Raw genomic sequence first — 17780 nt, forward strand, 5'->3', positions numbered from 1 at the left:
GTGATAAATATAGTATGGCAGGTCATCAGTACGGTTATCCATGTCCCCCAAGGACACTGCTGGCAAAAGTGGCCACAGGGCACGGGGACTGCCCAGAGTCTCACACACCCTGAGTGATGAGCAGCTGATTGAGGTCCAGCATGTGAGGAGACATTACACAAGTCCCCAGAGGAGAGCAAAAGTAAGAGTACATGAAGATGACCTTTAACCTGCGCTGTATGAAGCGAACACTAAGGGATCGAAGGCAGGAGCAATGGGATCTATCAATCAAACCAGTGTGGACATATATTGGCTGTTATATAAGGTGACAGTGATCAAGCCTATCAGGGTTTAAGGAATGATGAAGTGCAATGTTTCTGAGCTGCCTCATGGGCAAAAAAGGCAATATCTTGGAGTACCTTTGACAGAATTCTTAAATCCTGCTGACGTTGGAAAAATAGTTTACCCTTGTAATACAGAATGATGAAACCAGTCACTAAAAGTTCCATTTAACAAAGTGAAGATAATAAGTGAAATCGCAATGCAATGCATATACCTCAGTAGCTGTCATGTTTTTATTGCTTTGGTAGTAACATCTTATAATCTTGATGCATCGTATGGAGTATACAGAGAAACTTTGCATATGGTACATAAGGAAACAAAAGTTTCTCCACAATCTTGTGATCTGACAGTTTCAAAGGCACCACAGCGGGGGCACTAGGTGGTTACTAATATAATGATGCTGGACGAAGCAGTTAAGCCCAGGAAGATGAAAAGAAAGTGGTCAGCATGGAAGCAGAGGAAGATGTACAAGCAGTCAAAGAGCCCGCAAAGGCCATTCTCGTAGAAGTTCTCACCCAAGCTGCCGTAGAAGGTAAATTCTGGCACAGTATGGATAGTTATATCTGCTTCTTTCTATCCTGTGAGAAAAGATCATCCAAAGATGACTTCTCTTTACAATGTGAAAAAATATGCATTAAGAGATAATTGGTGAGAGTGGATGTGGACTTAGGACTGACTTCAACCCTGAGCTTCATTTCTATTTCACACGTAATTATAGGAGATACTGTGCCATATGGATGGGCTGCCGGGGGTAACAAGGGCTTAAAGGGCACCCAGGAGAGGTAGCAAACATGACCACGATGGCCCTCAGGAGAGGATGTGCTAAAGGAAAATAAATGTGATGGATAACATGGAACAGGGTTGTAGAATCCAGTGGAAGGGTCAAATGCATTTTTCACAAAAACTAGTAAGACCAACACTGCACCATGTGCCAATCCTGCAGAGGAAACGATAATTTGTAAAAGTTTTCAAAAGTGAAAAAGAGGTGGAAGGGTACCAATGACCCAGCGTGCCCTTTAGCATGGGCAGACCGAGTGCCACCTAATGAATACTGCACATGCCCGTCCACTTCAAGAGGCACCGCCATGCTGCACATATTTCTTCAATTGCCACATCAGTGTTACTGATGCTCACCATTCAGGAACGACAGAGCTGTGATAGTTGCCTAAGACCAGTGTCCTGATGGCAATTTGGACCAATCCTTGGCATCAGTTACACAGAGGCTGCAAGTCTGGCTGCTGACCTGTGAAGAAGCTGTCTTACCTGTCCTTCTCCACTAACATGGTGAAAGAGCATTTGGATATATCACACAGCTTGAGAATCATCATCACAATGGGAATCACAATTTGTCTCGAGGGGCCTTACAATCTGTGCAGCATACGACAGCCTCTGTCCTTAGACCCTCGATTTGGATAAAGAAAAACTCCCTATAAAAAAGGAAGAAACCTCAGCAAGAGCCACAGAAGAAGACATGCAATATGTCATGTGGAAAGAATAGATCGGCAAAAAATCACAATATTTGCACATTTTGATGACTCAAATACAGATATGTGTAGATTGTAAAACATAAAGAGTATAGGTCAAATAATGACTTGATACAAACGAATGGGATTCTACAAATATAATGTTTCATTGCTGTAAATGGTCAGCTATGACCACAAACACGAAAGACAGTATTCCGAACTGACTGGTCAGTGTGAGGGAGTATGCCAGCACATAATAATTTTGTCTATCTGTCAGATAAAGATAAATAAATTAGATAAATAAAGTATTATCTAAGGTCAGACCAACCCTAAAACTAATGGGTCCATTCTGAGTCACACAGCAGCTCACTGCAGTCTCTGGCGTGCGCCGTGCCCTCTGATAATACTGTATATGAGGACAAATGAAGCAGCTCTAGTAAATGCATTTCTAGGTGCTGAGGCATCAGTGAGAAAAAGTCTCAGGAGTTGAGCTGTGATTAAACAATAGTGTATGAAATGGAGGGGAAATCTGGAATACACAATAAGCAGAGAGCATAAAAAGATGAATTGGCTCCAAATCTCAAAGGTTTCGGCGCTGACCAGTGCAAAAGTATAGAAAGGTCTTCTTTTGTTTGATGTGAAGCCGTAAACTTTCCCAACAGCAAAGCAACAAAGTATAACTGCACCTCAGTGACTGAGTTGGTAAAAACTTCTAAGGAACACTTTGTTCCTGCCCATTCTTGCAATCCACTGCAACTGAAAGAACATTTTCAACACATCTAACCGCTGAAAATGGTCGACTTTAAAAAGCAAGAATTCTCAAGTGGAGTATTAAATTGATTCGGTAAGGTAAAAAAAAAAGTTCATCAGTGAACATGCTTTCAAGCTGAAAGACACGACTGAATTTCTATGCAAATATAATTAAAAGAGTGATATTGACACTGAAGCATATAAAAGCGTATGCATTACTCTACATAATCCACATCAGTTTTCAGGGACGAAGCTTTCAAATTAAAGTACTTTTAGGGAAAAACAGATATCTCAAGACCTGTACCCAGGTCTTAGTCAACACTAAGGCCAGGCTCAGTGAAATCAATTAGCACAGCCTTGCAAAAATATCTGCTTACAAGCTACAAGGAACATGAGTACTCGCAGGGCCGACTAACAACTAACACACTCGCCAGCTGGGGCAAGCTAGCACAAGCTAACAAGTAAAAAAACAGTCTTTCTTTGTCTGTGCTCCATTAAATAAAGAGTTTTACTGAAGAGGGGAAAAGTTTCCAGAGCTAACTAGCTTGCTGTCAGTTAGTGACCAAAAATTTGAAAAAAATAAAAATACCACAAAAGCGATGAGCACAATGAGAGCAAAATGCTGTGAAGTGCATTGGACATAAATAAATGAATCATGACGACCACTGAGGCATCTGCACTGGAGAGAAAACATCAGATCTGTGTGGATCGACGAGGAAACTGAAACTTTCCTGACACATTTCCATCATTTTTTTCCACATGGTTTTCCACTGACTGACATTTGACGAGAGCTCTTTCAATTGCATCATCTTGCTGCGCTCTATTCTGCTGCAATGGTTTAATGACACCCAAACTGGAGAATTAGCACCATGAGCTCATGAACCAATTCTGAATATAGGCATAATGAATGGATGGTGTCCTCTCCACCCCCAGAGGTCTGCACTGTCCAGGCGCTTTCATGTTGATCGATGGTGGAAATTCAGCTCACAATTGTAACCAGTGAAATTCACCAAAATTTCGACAGGGCCTTATAATTTCTCTTATAGAGCATTTTTCTGTAAACTGTATATTACTGTCACTATCAGCACGAGTGTTTTGTTGCATTCTCAACCTGAACCTGAGGACATTTTGATACAGCCATTGGAAAAAGAGCTGCAGCTGGAAGAAAAGAGGATTTTATCTAGGATATTGGTATAGGTATGAAACTGGAACAGTCTGCCAAGAGTGTGTGAGCTGATCTACGTTCAGAGGAGAGACGAAGCGGGGGGGCTCACTGTGGAGCTGTGCAAGCAGGAAAAGCTGCTGAGGTGTTCTAACGAAAAGGCCAAGTTCAATGTCATCCTCCACACACCCAATGGTGAAATACTTTGACATTTTGAACTTGTTATTTTCAACAGTTTATCCTGCTTTTGTCTTGTCAGTCAGCAGCTCTGCTTTCTTATCATTTATCATGTTTGTTCCTGCATGTGTGTATTGCCTCAAGAACTGGCTCTGAATCATAAGAGGTCAACTCCATTCAGATTTCATCCAGCCTTCTGTTTCTGTTTAAGCTACACTTTAAATGTGACATGTGCAGTAATGGGTTTTTAATCTGATAGAGCAAAAAGGCACACATAAGCAGAACCAGACTCACAGTAAGACCGCTCACTGTCACCACCTTGTGGCCACAAATGTGGCACTGCACTCTTTCAAGCACCTCACAAACACTCAATGTGTCACCAGCGACTCTGGTCAAAGTGGCTCCCAACCAATGACGGCGGAACAGTAATGCAAAGTCATGCAAGAGGTGTGGTATAATATTTTATTATCATATTTTATGGAATACAAAGCCCCCAACCCCACCGCCCCTCCCTCCCCAAAAAGTGTGTACATCAGATGTGGTGGAAACTATTCAAGGACGAGGAAAAGAACAGGCGAGAGACAAAGGAAGTGGCTTTATGAGTGTAGAAGTGTACGACTGCACTTTAATATGGTGTTCATATAAAAAGTATCCCCTCTCAGCACGAGCGAACCCTTTAAAAAAAGTAGCCAAATCTGGCTCGAATCAGTTGATAAAAGGGCTGCGGCCACGTCAGCTGAGTGAAAATGATGAAACGAAACATGGAAAAATAAACCGTCTTTTCCATCAGTCTTTTCCGTTAAGACGACGAGGACATAATCAATCATGTGCAACAATAATTTAGCTTTGCATGACTTTTCAGTCAGTTCAGTCACTTTTCTTTTATCTCTTGCTGCACAAAAGGAATGAATCCCCCAATCTGAATTGGAAGAGAAACCAAATGTTGACAATTATACCAAAATCAAAAAAAGAGAACAAGTATCAGAAAGGATGAGAAAGCGGCCAGCAGGGCTACAAATGAATACACAGTAACTTCATGTGTACTAGCAGCCAACCTAGGTCCAATAATGTAGGATTTTTTAAAAATGACTTTGAAACATCTGGAGTGTGTTTGACAACTAACCATAACCAGTGAATTTATACCACTGGAACCATGACGGCCATTCCCATCAACTGGGTCAAAATAAGTGAAGCACGTTGAAGTATTTCCAGAAAGTTCTGACCCAGCGTCTTTGATAATCTCATGAAATGTAAAACCAACCAGCCTGAAGATGCACCGGGATGGAAAAACCACAGACATGTTTAGTGACTAAAAAATAAGATTAGTAACATCACGGTCATTTCAATGCGTGACAAAGTCCATTTCAGAAGACTGGGTCGCGTGTGTTCAACCCCCCCTCTGAACCGCGTCACACCAATTTCTATGAGATGTGTTGAGATTTGTTTCAGCTGATTTTCCCAAGAATGAACTGTAATCTTTTCCTGACCACTACACATCAAAAACACACCAGAAAACAAGTTAACCCAATACAATACACACAATCCAAGGTTCACAGTCCGAAAAGGTGCTGTTTGAAAAGAGCCTCAGGTCCTCTACGTCCACTGGTTAAAGTGTCTGACTCTGTGAACTGGCAGCTTCACCGTTCATGTGGTGGGCACTGGAAAAACAAATTTTAAAAAAAAGGAAAGAAAAAGACATGTTCAGGATGTTGTCGCTTCAGCTCGTCAGCCGCTGTGTCTTGTCACAGCTGTTCTCAGTTGTTCTTGTAGGGAGAATGAACAGGCTATGGCAGCTTGCTGTCCATGTCTACTCCTCTTCTTTTAATCAGTATTTTAATCCATCCATCCCAGTCCTTTATTCTCTGGTCGCCTCCTCACACCATGTAGGAGTTCTGGTTCTTCAGCTTGTCCAGCTCTTTGCTCTGCTGCCTCAGAAACAGGATTCTGTGGTTGAGGGGGAGAAATAAGTCAATGAATGTGTGAAATATTCTAATCAGTTAACGTGGATCTAAATTACAGCTGATTGATACTGATCATTTTTCAGCCCTGGTCTGAATGCAACATTTGACTCACCTCTGTTCCCTCAGTGTGGCCTGAATTTCACACACTCTGACCAGGGAGCGGAGGTTTTTCATTTCTGTGCAGATCTCAGACATGTACAAGCTGCCCATGTTGTGGATGTCCTCACGCAACCGAGCCGCCTGGCAGAAAAGGGCGAGTCTTTACTGTCAAGTCACGACTGCAGATTTTACACAACAAACATTCAGCTTCCGACGTCAGCTTCCTAATCTTCTGATTCCAGATCTTAACAACTACTTACTTAGTGCCGACTTGATATTTCTAAATTTTTCAACTAATGGCCTTCCTCTGCAGATGGAGTTGCTCAATAGGTTGTTTGCAGTCACATGATGTTAAATTCAGACGGAGGGCAGGAAGTGAAAACAGCAATGGAGAGAAAGGTCTAAACAGAAAATCAGAGTATATGTTGGATGTGACCCTTACGTTATGAGGGAGCTATTTTTCACCTGAACTGAAAGTTTTGCTGCTAATAAGGCAGCAGATATAAAAACTACCTTCTCATTCAGATGTTGTTCTACTCTAGAAACCAAATGAAACGTGAAAATGAAATAAACGTTCTTGTTAGCTGTTGGGTCCACGACCTCGCCACCAAAGTGCTCCAGGATGAGTCACGTTGTTTTTTTCAAGGGTGCATATCTTTTATTGTCCTGTGGATTAACGGAGCAGCAAACATTCAGCGGCAGTGCTGAATTTTGACATTTACGATGCCATTGTTTGCTAGGCTAACAACTCGCAAAGGTCCGGTTAACACCACTAGAGATACATTAGTTACGTTCACCTGCCTTATGAGGAACTGTTAACACTGATTTAACAAGTTGGTTGTGTTGCTTGTAGCTATTACTTTAAATCTATCACCATAGATTTAAAGTGACAGCTAATGTCACAACACTTTCACCATTAGCCGACTCGGCTCCTCCCAACCACAGACAATTAACAGGCCATTTTTTTCCAGCGTTTTTTGGCCAATTTCTTGCACTTTTCACCCTCATGAGTAACAGCATTTGGTACTCAATAAAAGCTTCTCGTGGTTTCTTGGTTTGTACGATTTGAACAACCGTAAATAACGCACAACATCAGCATTTTGAGTGTGTGTTATAGCGCTTCCAATGCAGAAAATCACTTCTGGCCCTCCATGTGCAGTTCACTCTACAACAAAAGAGTGACATGACGTCATGTGCAAACATCCTACTGTCATGGAAATGATTTACATATTATGGCTAACTGCAACCTCTGAGAAAGGCCACAAGGTGGGTCTGAAAGCTCAGAAACACCACCGAAGTTGACCCTGTGATGAAACTTTTCTTTTTCATGAATGGCACAAAACCACCAAACAAATACCTTGAGCATCAGTAGTTTCATCACAATGCTATAGCTATAGAGAGCAGTGTAAGCAGCTCACAGTACCTGTTTCTCAGTGTTCTCTGAAGGCCATCCTTGGATATGTCTGATGAGGTTCTCATCAAAATGAGCTGCCAGGGTGGGGGTGAAGGAGCCGGGCGTGTCGGCCTGGGTTTGGCTGGTGCTGCTGGAGGGGACGTGGGGCAACGCCGCACCAGATATGTTTGATCCCGTGCACAGAATCTCCTGGCTGGTGGAGTGAGACAACGGATTAAGCGGCTGTAGACGGCGTTGATCAAATCCAACTGCAGATTCACTGATGTTGGATGTTTTGGCATATTAGCCGAAGATAGCACGGATCATCCTGCCTAGAAGATTTATTTGTCCCCATTTAAGTTCATCTAAGATTAATAAAAGAATATAAGGGCAGCCTCCTTGAATCTCTTCTGGAGCCTCACTGCATAATGTTGACATTATCCAAGGGAAATCCTTTCTCCACCCACCGTTATATTGATAAATTTCCTTCTCGCTTCACCTTTATTTACATTTGGCAGCATTTCATTAGTTTCTTATCATGATAAGTTATCTGTATTGTAAGCTAACATGCTGGACTGCCCTCATACTAAGTTAACTAACTGATGTCAGGTAAAGAAAAAAGAGAGAAGAGGAAAGTTAGTTAGATCAGTTAGATGCTGAAAATGATCATTTATCTTTTTAAACATCTATGAGATTAGAGTTTAATTTGTACTGTTCATCTCTCTTGTAGAAACACGCAGCCCTGAGTCATTTTACTCATATCATGACCGCCAGTTTACATGCAGGAAGAAAAAGAATATACTTTGAAATTAATTACATAGAGTAAGTAAATCTAGTTTTTTTATATATTGTAGAAAAATTACTGTCACTATCTACATAAAGCATTTTGGCATGATGTGTGCTAACACAGAGAACATTCCCTTGGAGCTGTGGGGATTGCGGCTTGCTGTATGGACTCCACACAGCTGGGGGACATGGTTTTTAAGCGTACAGGAGACTAAAACTCCCAAGTAGAACAGCGATGTGCCATCGATCCGCCTCACAATCAACAAGCACACAAATCCTCATCTCACATAAAGGAGATGGCTGCATCTACATTTCCATTTTAAAAAGGAAAACCATCTCCGTCCAGACGAGCGTTTTAGTTGTTTCAGACTATCTGACACACACACACACACACACACACACACACACACACACACACACACACACACACACACACACACACACACACACACACACACACACACACACACACACACACAGCAAAGCTGTATCACGTGGATGCTACTGCAGTAATGTCATTCATCCCACAGACCAGAGCATGTTTATAAGTGGAGAAGATGTTTCAAAACTGGACATGCATGTATGTAAAAGCATTTCTGCAGCATTACTGGATTCATGCTGCAATTAATTACTTTTCTCATTGTTTGGTCTTTGCACACAGACCTCGCTGTAAACATTGTTCTTTACAACTTCTTTCAAAGCTATCAAAACAGGGACACACATTGCTGTTGAGCTATTTAAAATGTGCTTTTGTAATTCAGGTGGATTCGTTGTAAGAGCTTTGCTCTACCTCGAAGCAATCCAATCTTACAACAAAAAAAAGGCGCTGAAATGATCTGTGATCGTTTCTACCTTCTCTGCTGGAGAGTTCTGGGGTCCTCTGGACGCTTCTCTGCGGTCTGAGACAGGGGGACTGATCCTTGTTTACCTGAAGACATGCTGCCCTGGAGAGGGAAGAACAGATGGCAAGAGAGGAAGGAAAACAATCAGGAAGAAAAGACGGACGAAGGTAGTCGTAAAAAAGTAAAGAAGAGAGGAAAAGATGGGGTGAGTCACGAGCAAAGGGGAAGTCCATTCATCAATCTCAACATTTCTTTGTTACTTTTGGTTGTGTGACTCACCCTTGTTTGTAAGGATGTGATGCTGCCAGGATGCACAGCCAAAAGGGATTTCTGGGTGCTCTGCGGTGTGCCGTTCCGCGGTGAAACGTACGGCCGCGGCGATGATGCATCTGACGTCAGAGAGACAGGCGACTGACTGGAGTGCTGGGCTGGAACAGAGGAAGGGAGGGTCATTACGACGCTCTCCTTTTGAATCGCTCATCTTACACATATCCAAACACATGGAACACATGTTAGCCTTGAGTATCGGGATATTTGTCATCACTGGCAGCAGGTGCTGTCACAAACACCCAAAGCCTGCAGTCAACAGCAAAAAAACAATCTGACAGTGAGCAAATTAAAAGGTTACAGTCACAAAACAGAGTTTAGATCAAGTTTGACTTGTGTCAACGCTTTCTGGCACTCTTTGTGATTGCTATGCAACACATTCTCTGTTCTGCTCAGAGGAAAACATGCGAGACTGTCCTCTGCTTTGACCTCTGACCTCATCACTGACATATACACCTAGCTTTCATAAAATCCTCAATTTCACTGACTGAAGGTCAGTGGCATTTATAACACTGATTTGTGGGGACAGGGAGAGCAGGATCCTTTCAAAGAAACTGGAAACTAGTTTGTGGAGCAGATGGTGAGAAACAGCAAGGAGGCCGTACCTTGGTTGGAGTGCTGAGCAGCTGAGAGCAGAGCAGTGACGTTGAAAGCAGGTCCAGCAGTGAGGAGCTTATGAAGCACAGACCGCAAGGAAGCTTGGGTGACAGCAGCTGCCAAGACTGGAGGGAGGAAAGAGGAAACGTACACACATGTACGTACACACACACACACACACACACACACACACACACACACACACACACACACACACACACACACACACACACACACACACACACACACACACACACACACACACACACACACACACACACACACACACACACACACACACACACACACAGGTGAGTGAGCAAGGACACACAACAGGTGAGTGCACAAACACACATGGTAAAGTCAGAAAACACGGTTAAGATAAGAAACAAATCAGTGGAGAGATTAATCTTTTCACCGGCCACACGAGCCAGTTCATGTTAACGTCATTTTACCGGCAAACAGCTGGAGGAACTGAAACAACAGGCACACAGGTAGGTCAGGTTCACAGAGGAGAGCAAGAAATCATCATCAATGAGAAGCGAACGCCCAGCTTAGGAACAGCAGAGCCCAGTCACCCATTAATAACAAGACCAAACACACACAGAGGAAGAGCGGAAAGATATTGACATTTTGTTGCCATACGCGCAGAGACTATAATCAACAGCTGTGTGAACACAAGCCACCATACTGGTCCGAACACAAGACGCCTGTTTTTGAAAAAATGACTGTTAGACTTTCACACTAGTCCTGTTAGGAAAGTTCCCTTGTGACACTATTAATCCAAGGAGGACACACTCCTCGTCCTTGAAGCAGGAAAAATATCTGTCACATGCTCACACACTGCTGTCAGACAAAAGTTTTTTTCTTCTTGTCATCTGTGGCACCGGTAATTCTTGGCTGCTAAACAGATGATTCAATCCAGAGAATAAAGACGTCACTCGTCATGACTTTATTTCCTCTGTGGCACGTTACACGCGCCCCTGACAAACTCCTGTATGTTCAACAAACAACCCATAATGCAACACTTTCTGTCTCCATTTAATAAGAATAAGAAGAGCAGGAATGGAATTCTCTAGTATGTATTCATTTCACAATGTTTTAGATTTGGGATCACACAGTGCACAAAAGGTTTCATTACAGCCGCTATATGCAAGAAATAAAAATTCACGGCTCTGATGACCCCAGTGATACTGCTGAAACAACACCATGGAAGACAGCGTTTATGTGTGGAAGTGGAAGAAGCCCTCACCCTCGTTCAGCTTAGCCATGTCCATGCTGCCGTTGTTCATCTGCAGAGTCGCCTGTAGCGCTGGGAGGAGCTGATGCAGGAGGGCCGGGTCCTGCAGCAGCGCTGGTGATGGGGACTGGACAGACTGGGGCACCTGCCCCGAAGAGGAGGACGAGGAGGACGAGGAGGAGGACATGGTGGAGGGGGTGGAACCTAAAGCACCGGGAGCAGAGTTCAGGCACTGAGAAGAAGAGGAAGAGGAGGAATGGCCGGAGTTGGATGCTGTGGACGTGTCCCCTGATGTGGTCTCTGTGGAGACGAGCAGACCGGAGGAACAAAGCATTATTCAACACAATGTTTCATCTCTTCTCTGAGAGAATACGTGCAACAGACAGCTGCAGTAAATTTCAATAAAACCCCTTGTCTGTACCGCAGATGTTTATCAGCAAAGCGATCAACAGAAGCTAGCCGCGATCTTTCAGAGGAGGACCATGCAAAAACTGAAACACATTGCTGAGGTTTTAGAATGAAGCCATATTTACTTGTTGTGGCTTTGTCCTGCAAGGCCTCTTGTCTGTAGTCCATGTCCCTAGGGAAACTGTTCGCCGCCATCTTGACAGAGTCTTTCTGTCGTTGTTCCCTGAATCAGATTAAGCAGAAAGAACAGTGACAATGTGCAGGATGCAGTTCAGCTCCGTACCCTAATGAGATTCTATTAAGACCGGTGCACTGCATGATGCTGTAAAATATGACTCTGCGTGAGAATGATCAGCTCGATTAGTGTAAACAGTCTTTCAGCGTACGCATGTTGTAATTTCAGTTAAGGGGCCTTGCCTCTCCAACAGGTCCTTGGGCTTCTCCCATTGAGAGACCTCAGTTCTACAGTTATAGTAGTACTTCTTCCCAGAGGAGCTGATGTGTTCTGTCCAGTCATCTGCTGGGTCCTGGTGTTGAGAGACAAGACATGAGTTGCTTGAGGGAAACTGTGACAATGTGAAGAATACCACTGAGAGAGATGTGAGCTGACTTTTCGAGTTTGACAAGTCTTTCATTTTCATACTACATGAAGTCAGCAACACAAACTTTAAAAACCTGAAACACTACAGCACATTTTGGAAAATAGTCAGCAGCAATTTAAAGTGAAGATCTGCAGGTAAATGAGCCAAATGTGCTTCAAAAAGGATCACAACATGAGACAATTCATGAGTAAAATATATATAAGTCTATGTTTCTTTAGATGGTAAACATCCCTTACTTTCCACCCTCAGTAATGGATAAAGGCTTGTCAGTCTGGATGGGAACTGGTATGTTTATTATTAATGATCATGTATATACTGACAGTTCCAGTCATTACAAAAACTCCAGGAAGAGAATGAGCTTCCTCTCATCGTGAATCTACAATTAGACACATCTCAAACAGACCAACTTCGCAGACATTTGAGCCCCCAATAACACATTATTTCACGCTTTCTCTCTGGAAAAAAGCAAATTAGATGGCGTAAATTGAGATAAATGTGACCATTAGTAGTAATAGTAGATTATAGAAGAGTCTTGGTATCACTACAGACAAAAAGGGGAGGGGGTTTGACATTTACTACTGCCACGATAAAAGGTTTTAATTAGATGAATTGCACTTTGCCTTTACTTCCAACAGAAACAGAACATAATGGATGTCTCATATAAAACCACTGTGCTTCCCCTTTACCATTACTGTGGATTCACTTGTGTGGCAGACTCTAATGTCTCTTAAATGTTTACAAATGTATGTAAAATAGGTTTGAATCATCTTCAATTGATGCTGCTGTAACTCACTGCTCATGCTTATTAGCGTTCACTAACATTATGAGTGATCTGCTATCCAGGGTCTTTAGGACAGCATAGAGAGGTGGTGATGGGGGGCCAACGAACAAAAAACAGATAATGTTGGTTTGAAACTCACAATGCAAAAAGAGGTTTTGAGTGCCAGCCCACAAAAAAAGGACAGTTACTTTTGCAGCAGCTAACGGCTAATCAAAGTGTTCTTGGTGTGAGCATCAAAGCAGAAAAAGGACAGGAGGACATTATTATCAGTAGGCCTTTTTTAACAAAACATAATGCTTACTCTTAATCTTGCTAAACCTGATCTGTAAAGGGCTCCTGTCTCTTTGCCCGTGGTCCTCCGCTGATTCATTTTCTTCGTATCTCTCTCATGATGGATACACAAAGGTGGCCAAGTGAGAGAAAACCTGCCTTTAGGCTACGTCTGTCACTCGTGAGTAGATTTCATGCGGACTGTTACATATTCACCAGTCTCCGTGAGAGTTTACATCACCACCATCAGCTTTACTATAGCTGTTAAACCTGGATGGCTGTATTCACTATGCTGATAAATCAGTCTGTCATGCTACATATTAAGTATCTGCCCAGTCCTACCAGTCAGATATAATAATTAAATAATTACCATGGGGAAGGAACTCTAAAATCTAATCAGACCATCCACTCTGTGCAGGAAGCCTATTGGATATGAAGATTCATTCATGGACTGAGACAAAAATGTTGTGCGTGCGCACACACACACACAGAGAGAGAGGGTGAGAGAGAGAGAGAGAGAGAGAGAGAGAGAGAGAGAGAGAGAGAGAGAGAGAGAGAGAGAGAGAGAGAGAGAGAGAGATGCCTCTACATAATGTCCCACATACCATGCTCCAGAGTAGCGTGACAGCAATTTCTACAGGAAATGCTGAGGGTATATAATCAGATAATGCTGGACAACATCTTACCCTGTCTGCAGGCTTGCTCTGAGTCGCATGCGAGTCGCTGCCATGGTGGGAGCTGTTGTTGTGAGAGTTCTCCTGAGGAGAGCCGCTGGTCCCTGCAACAAGGCCATTTATCAAGGAAACAGAAAACACACAATGTTCTGCAGAGGACTGGATCCTGTGACAGCTGTGTTTGATTGTTTTAGGTTTGCATTACTTACATTTGAGCATTGATAGCTGTACTGTGATCTGATGGCAGTGAGATGACAAAATTATCAAAAGCTTCCCTTTGATCTCCATGAGTGTTTTTAAGGTTAATGTTGTGCTTTTCAGCAAACTCTGACACCCATGAGGTTATAGTGCATTCTGTATATATGACAAAACGTGCACACTAGTGTTGCTTTCGTCAACAAAAATGATGACTAAATATCGTCGTCAACGAACCTTTATCATGTGACGAAAACGAGACGCAACGTAAATGCTGGTCATGTGACGATAACTATAACTAAATATATAAAACAATATTGCTGAGGAATAAAAACGAGACTAAATGTGGTTTGTAAAATAAAAACTCTACTAAAATGTCTCTTGATTTTTGTCGACTAAAACGAGACGAGATGAAATGTTATAACGTTATTTCGTCTAGTTTAGTCGCGTTGTTATTATTATTTTGCAGTATTTCTGTTTCCTGTGTCTCACTTCAGGGGCTGCATCAGGTCGCACTGCGCAGTCGCAGGCGACGTCATTTCCTCAATCCCCACTCGCGACATTATTTAGAAGATGCAGCGTTGCAGGTTAGCGCTAACGACAGACAGCTGACACAGAGAACGGGACCGACGGCCGGCCAGCCGACTTTGCTTGGTAAAATAAATATGTTGTAAATTCAAATCTGAGCATCTTCGTGTCTGGAATGGATGTATTTTTGAGTTTATAAGGTAACAATAATATAATAATAAGGCAACCTCATTTGAATTGTGAAATGGGTTTGGCTAAAAGAAAATTTTGGTTTCGTCTATACTACTAGGTACTTATAGCCTACTATATTGACTGGGTTAAAGAGAATTGCATTACTAAAAAGAGACTACAAGTTTCATTGACTAAAACTAGAGTACAATGTCATCAGTTTTCGTCGACTAAAACTAGAAGAAAATAGTCACGAATAATTCTGACTAAAATAAGACTAAAATGTTCAGACTTTTAGTCGACTGAAACTTGACTAGACTGAAAAGAGTATGAACGTGACTAAAACTAATAAAAGCTAAAATGACAGCTTGACACAAAGACTAGACTAAGACTAAAATTAAAACAGGCCGCCATAAACAACACTAGTCCACACTGTGTGAGAGATCAACACAAGAAGAATGCTAAAAATTAACCGTGGATACAGAGATATCCATCAGAAGAGGCTGCTCAGTTCACATAATTAACACAGCAAGCTGAACCTGAGAGACAGAAGTCTGCCCGTAGCCACAAGCATCTGGTGTTTTCTATTTGTCTGAGGTTACAGCTCAACTGCGATGCTGCATTCTCCTTCAAACAACACCTTTTAAGATAAAACTTAAAATTGCATGCATGTGTACAACCACCAGATCCAGGCTTACCATTTCTTCCTTTAACTGTGTGAGAGGTTTTTGCCTTGCCGTGTCCTGCGCCGTCTCCATGTCTGCTGACGGGACTTTCGTCTGAGCGTCGCAGCATCTTGTAAGGGGGCGTGGGGTCTGACGAGCCATCGCGCACCTTGTCATAACGGTAAAGGCTGCTGGACTGGCTCTTTGGCTGAGATTTATGGGTCTAGATTGAATAAAGCATAGCGAAGAGACTTGCTGGGATGTGCTCAAGCTTACAGTGATGATATTTTCTTCATGCAGTTCATACCGTTACCGTTCTGGACAATACACTGCATTAAGAAGGCCTTACTGAGAAAGTGCAACACCACTGAGACTAATAAAACAGCAAAACACAACTGATATCCTCAGGAATAGATCCCAGCTCAGAGTGGAAGTGCTTGAATGCAACATCTTTTGACTCATGAAGTGCAAGGTATTTTGATTTAACTAGATATGATCGTAACATTTTGCTTCCAGTAGAAACACATTTGTACTGATGAAGTAGTATATTGGCGTCATCATTAAACTAGCTTCTTTATAGGCAAGAATTTGCTCAGTATCTCAAAAAAAACTTTTATTGAAGCCATTTGTTTTGTTTCGTATTCTAAAATCAAGAGCTGAACTATATCATTACACATATTTTATATTAACACTCAAACTGCGGCCAGCTTGCTTTGGTATGCTTGTGCTTTTTTTGCTTTAATTCACGTCATCTGTGTGAGGTGGGCATGTCTGCAATAAATAAGAAAAAATTGAGTGTACAGCCATGTTTCACTGTCTTACAGCATTTACTGAATGTAGCCTACAAGAAGGCATTTAAAAGCTGGTAACATCAGTATCTGACCATGATCAAGAAGCACAAATCAGTGTCCTACCAGGACAGGCCTGATGCTATACTAACATAACATGAATTTAAGAGGAAACTTACCAAGCTTTACAGACCATCAAGCCAACTATTTCCCATGGTGGCAAGTTTTCTAATACCCATATAGATTTATGTAAATAGAACCTTTAATTGTTAACATTGTGGTTTACTTGGAGCTGGGCTAGTGAGACCTGCATCACAACATACATTTGAAAATATAAAGCTAGCTAAAGTTGAGTACAGTTGTTGCTTCTCTGAATTAAGATAATGAAGTTTATCACTTCAATGAAAATGGCTGATGCGACACATTGATTATCTACGTCAGGGTTGAGTAATGACAGGTGACCATTAACAAATTGAACATATCATACCTGATAGGATTGTGAATCCCTTCTGTCGTTGCACCTGTGGAGACAAACAGAAGAGAAGGTATTAGGAGTCTGTTGACGGTTAGCTTAGTTTCTGTCCTTAGTAACACACTTTCTGGGGCATATTCAGCTAATTAGCTGGTGTTAGCTAAGTTAGCTTGATTTGCCACCTCAGTAACAGCTGCCTAGTCATTATGTCATATGCAGAAAATAACCGAAAATGTTCAAAATATATCGTACATAATCTGCCCCACATATGTAGGGTTTACCGTGTACCTCTTACTTAGCTAACGTCACGTTAACGTCGCTCGATTAGCTACAGGAAATATCCAGACGCTAGAGCTAATTGCAGGCAAACTGTGAACGCTAACTGGTAGCATTGATAGCTAACGGATACACGCAAACATGAACAGCCAACCTACAAATAATAAAAAATAGGTAACCCCTTTGCACAGCTCTTTAAAGGTTAACGTTTGTGCTGGATTTACCCATCGCTGACTCTTGTTGGTTTCCTTGCATACATCACCATCAAGGCCGTGGTGATGTATGTATGTGTGTGAGGGGGAACCGTGGCCTCCTGACTGTTTGCTCTCACAGTTCTCTTTTCTTCAGCTTCCTGATATCTACACTCACTCTACCCTGCCAGACAGATACCTACAAGCCGTGCACCGAGCACCAGCACTGCATAGCGGGTGGCCTTTCTTAAAAACCACCCTCAGTGCATCATCTGGCATGTAGTTACGGTACGCGTTTGGCTTGGCCGATATAGCTCAGCGAAAAGCAGCAGCAGAGTCAGGAGGAAACGGAGAAGACGGACTCCTCGGTAATGTTTAGCTAGGAAAGGAATTTCCGGTTTTGCCTTTCAAATTAAAAATACAATTGTCGAATATATTTTGAGAAAAGAAAAATACCACTAAGTCGGAAAACAGGAGAAAATACACTACGTAAACTCGTTAAAATACAATTTGCTACGGTATCTACATACACAATTTAGGCTACATTGTCAAATAATTCCCGTTATAACAATATTTTTTTCAGCATGAAATTAAAAATATACAATATATTTCCTGAATGTTCAGCAGAATTAGCAGCCATGCTT

The 17780-nt window shown here is 42.2% G+C and overlaps 1 protein-coding gene across 1 annotated transcript; it reads right to left on the reverse strand.

The window, feature by feature from the left end:
- Positions 1 to 4321: 4321 nt before the first annotated feature.
- On the reverse strand, positions 4322 to 17517 carry LOC139339483 (WW domain-containing adapter protein with coiled-coil-like). Its single transcript, XM_070975125.1, has 13 exons — positions 17170 to 17517; positions 16685 to 16718; positions 15443 to 15632; positions 13866 to 13957; positions 11944 to 12053; positions 11652 to 11749; positions 11131 to 11418; positions 9887 to 10003; positions 9234 to 9382; positions 8965 to 9056; positions 7357 to 7540; positions 5947 to 6074; positions 4322 to 5817 (listed from the first exon to the last, which is right to left on the reverse strand). The coding sequence occupies exons 1-13, from the start codon at positions 17208 to 17210 to the stop codon at positions 5748 to 5750; spliced, it is 1593 nt and encodes a 530-aa protein (XP_070831226.1). The 5' UTR covers positions 17211 to 17517; the 3' UTR covers positions 4322 to 5747.
- Positions 17518 to 17780: the final 263 nt, after the last annotated feature.

The sequence above is a fragment of the Chaetodon trifascialis genome, chromosome 11 (genome assembly GCF_039877785.1).
Source record: "Chaetodon trifascialis isolate fChaTrf1 chromosome 11, fChaTrf1.hap1, whole genome shotgun sequence".
NCBI classification, from domain to species: Eukaryota; Metazoa; Chordata; class Actinopteri; order Chaetodontiformes; family Chaetodontidae; genus Chaetodon; species Chaetodon trifascialis.

Bases quoted from the DNA above. Each gene is read 5' to 3' on its own strand.
- LOC139339483 (XM_070975125.1), bottom strand. From the start codon at position 17,210: ATGGTGATGTATGCAAGGAAACCAACAAGAGTCAGCGATGG. The intron at 12,054-13,865 runs GTAAGATGTTGT...TCTCAACACCAG, and splicing joins AGAGCAAGCCTGCAGACAGG to GACCCAGCAGATGACTGGAC. The intron at 9,383-9,886 runs GTACGGCCTCCT...CCTCTGTTCCAG, and splicing joins TGCTCAGCACTCCAACCAAG to CCCAGCACTCCAGTCAGTCG.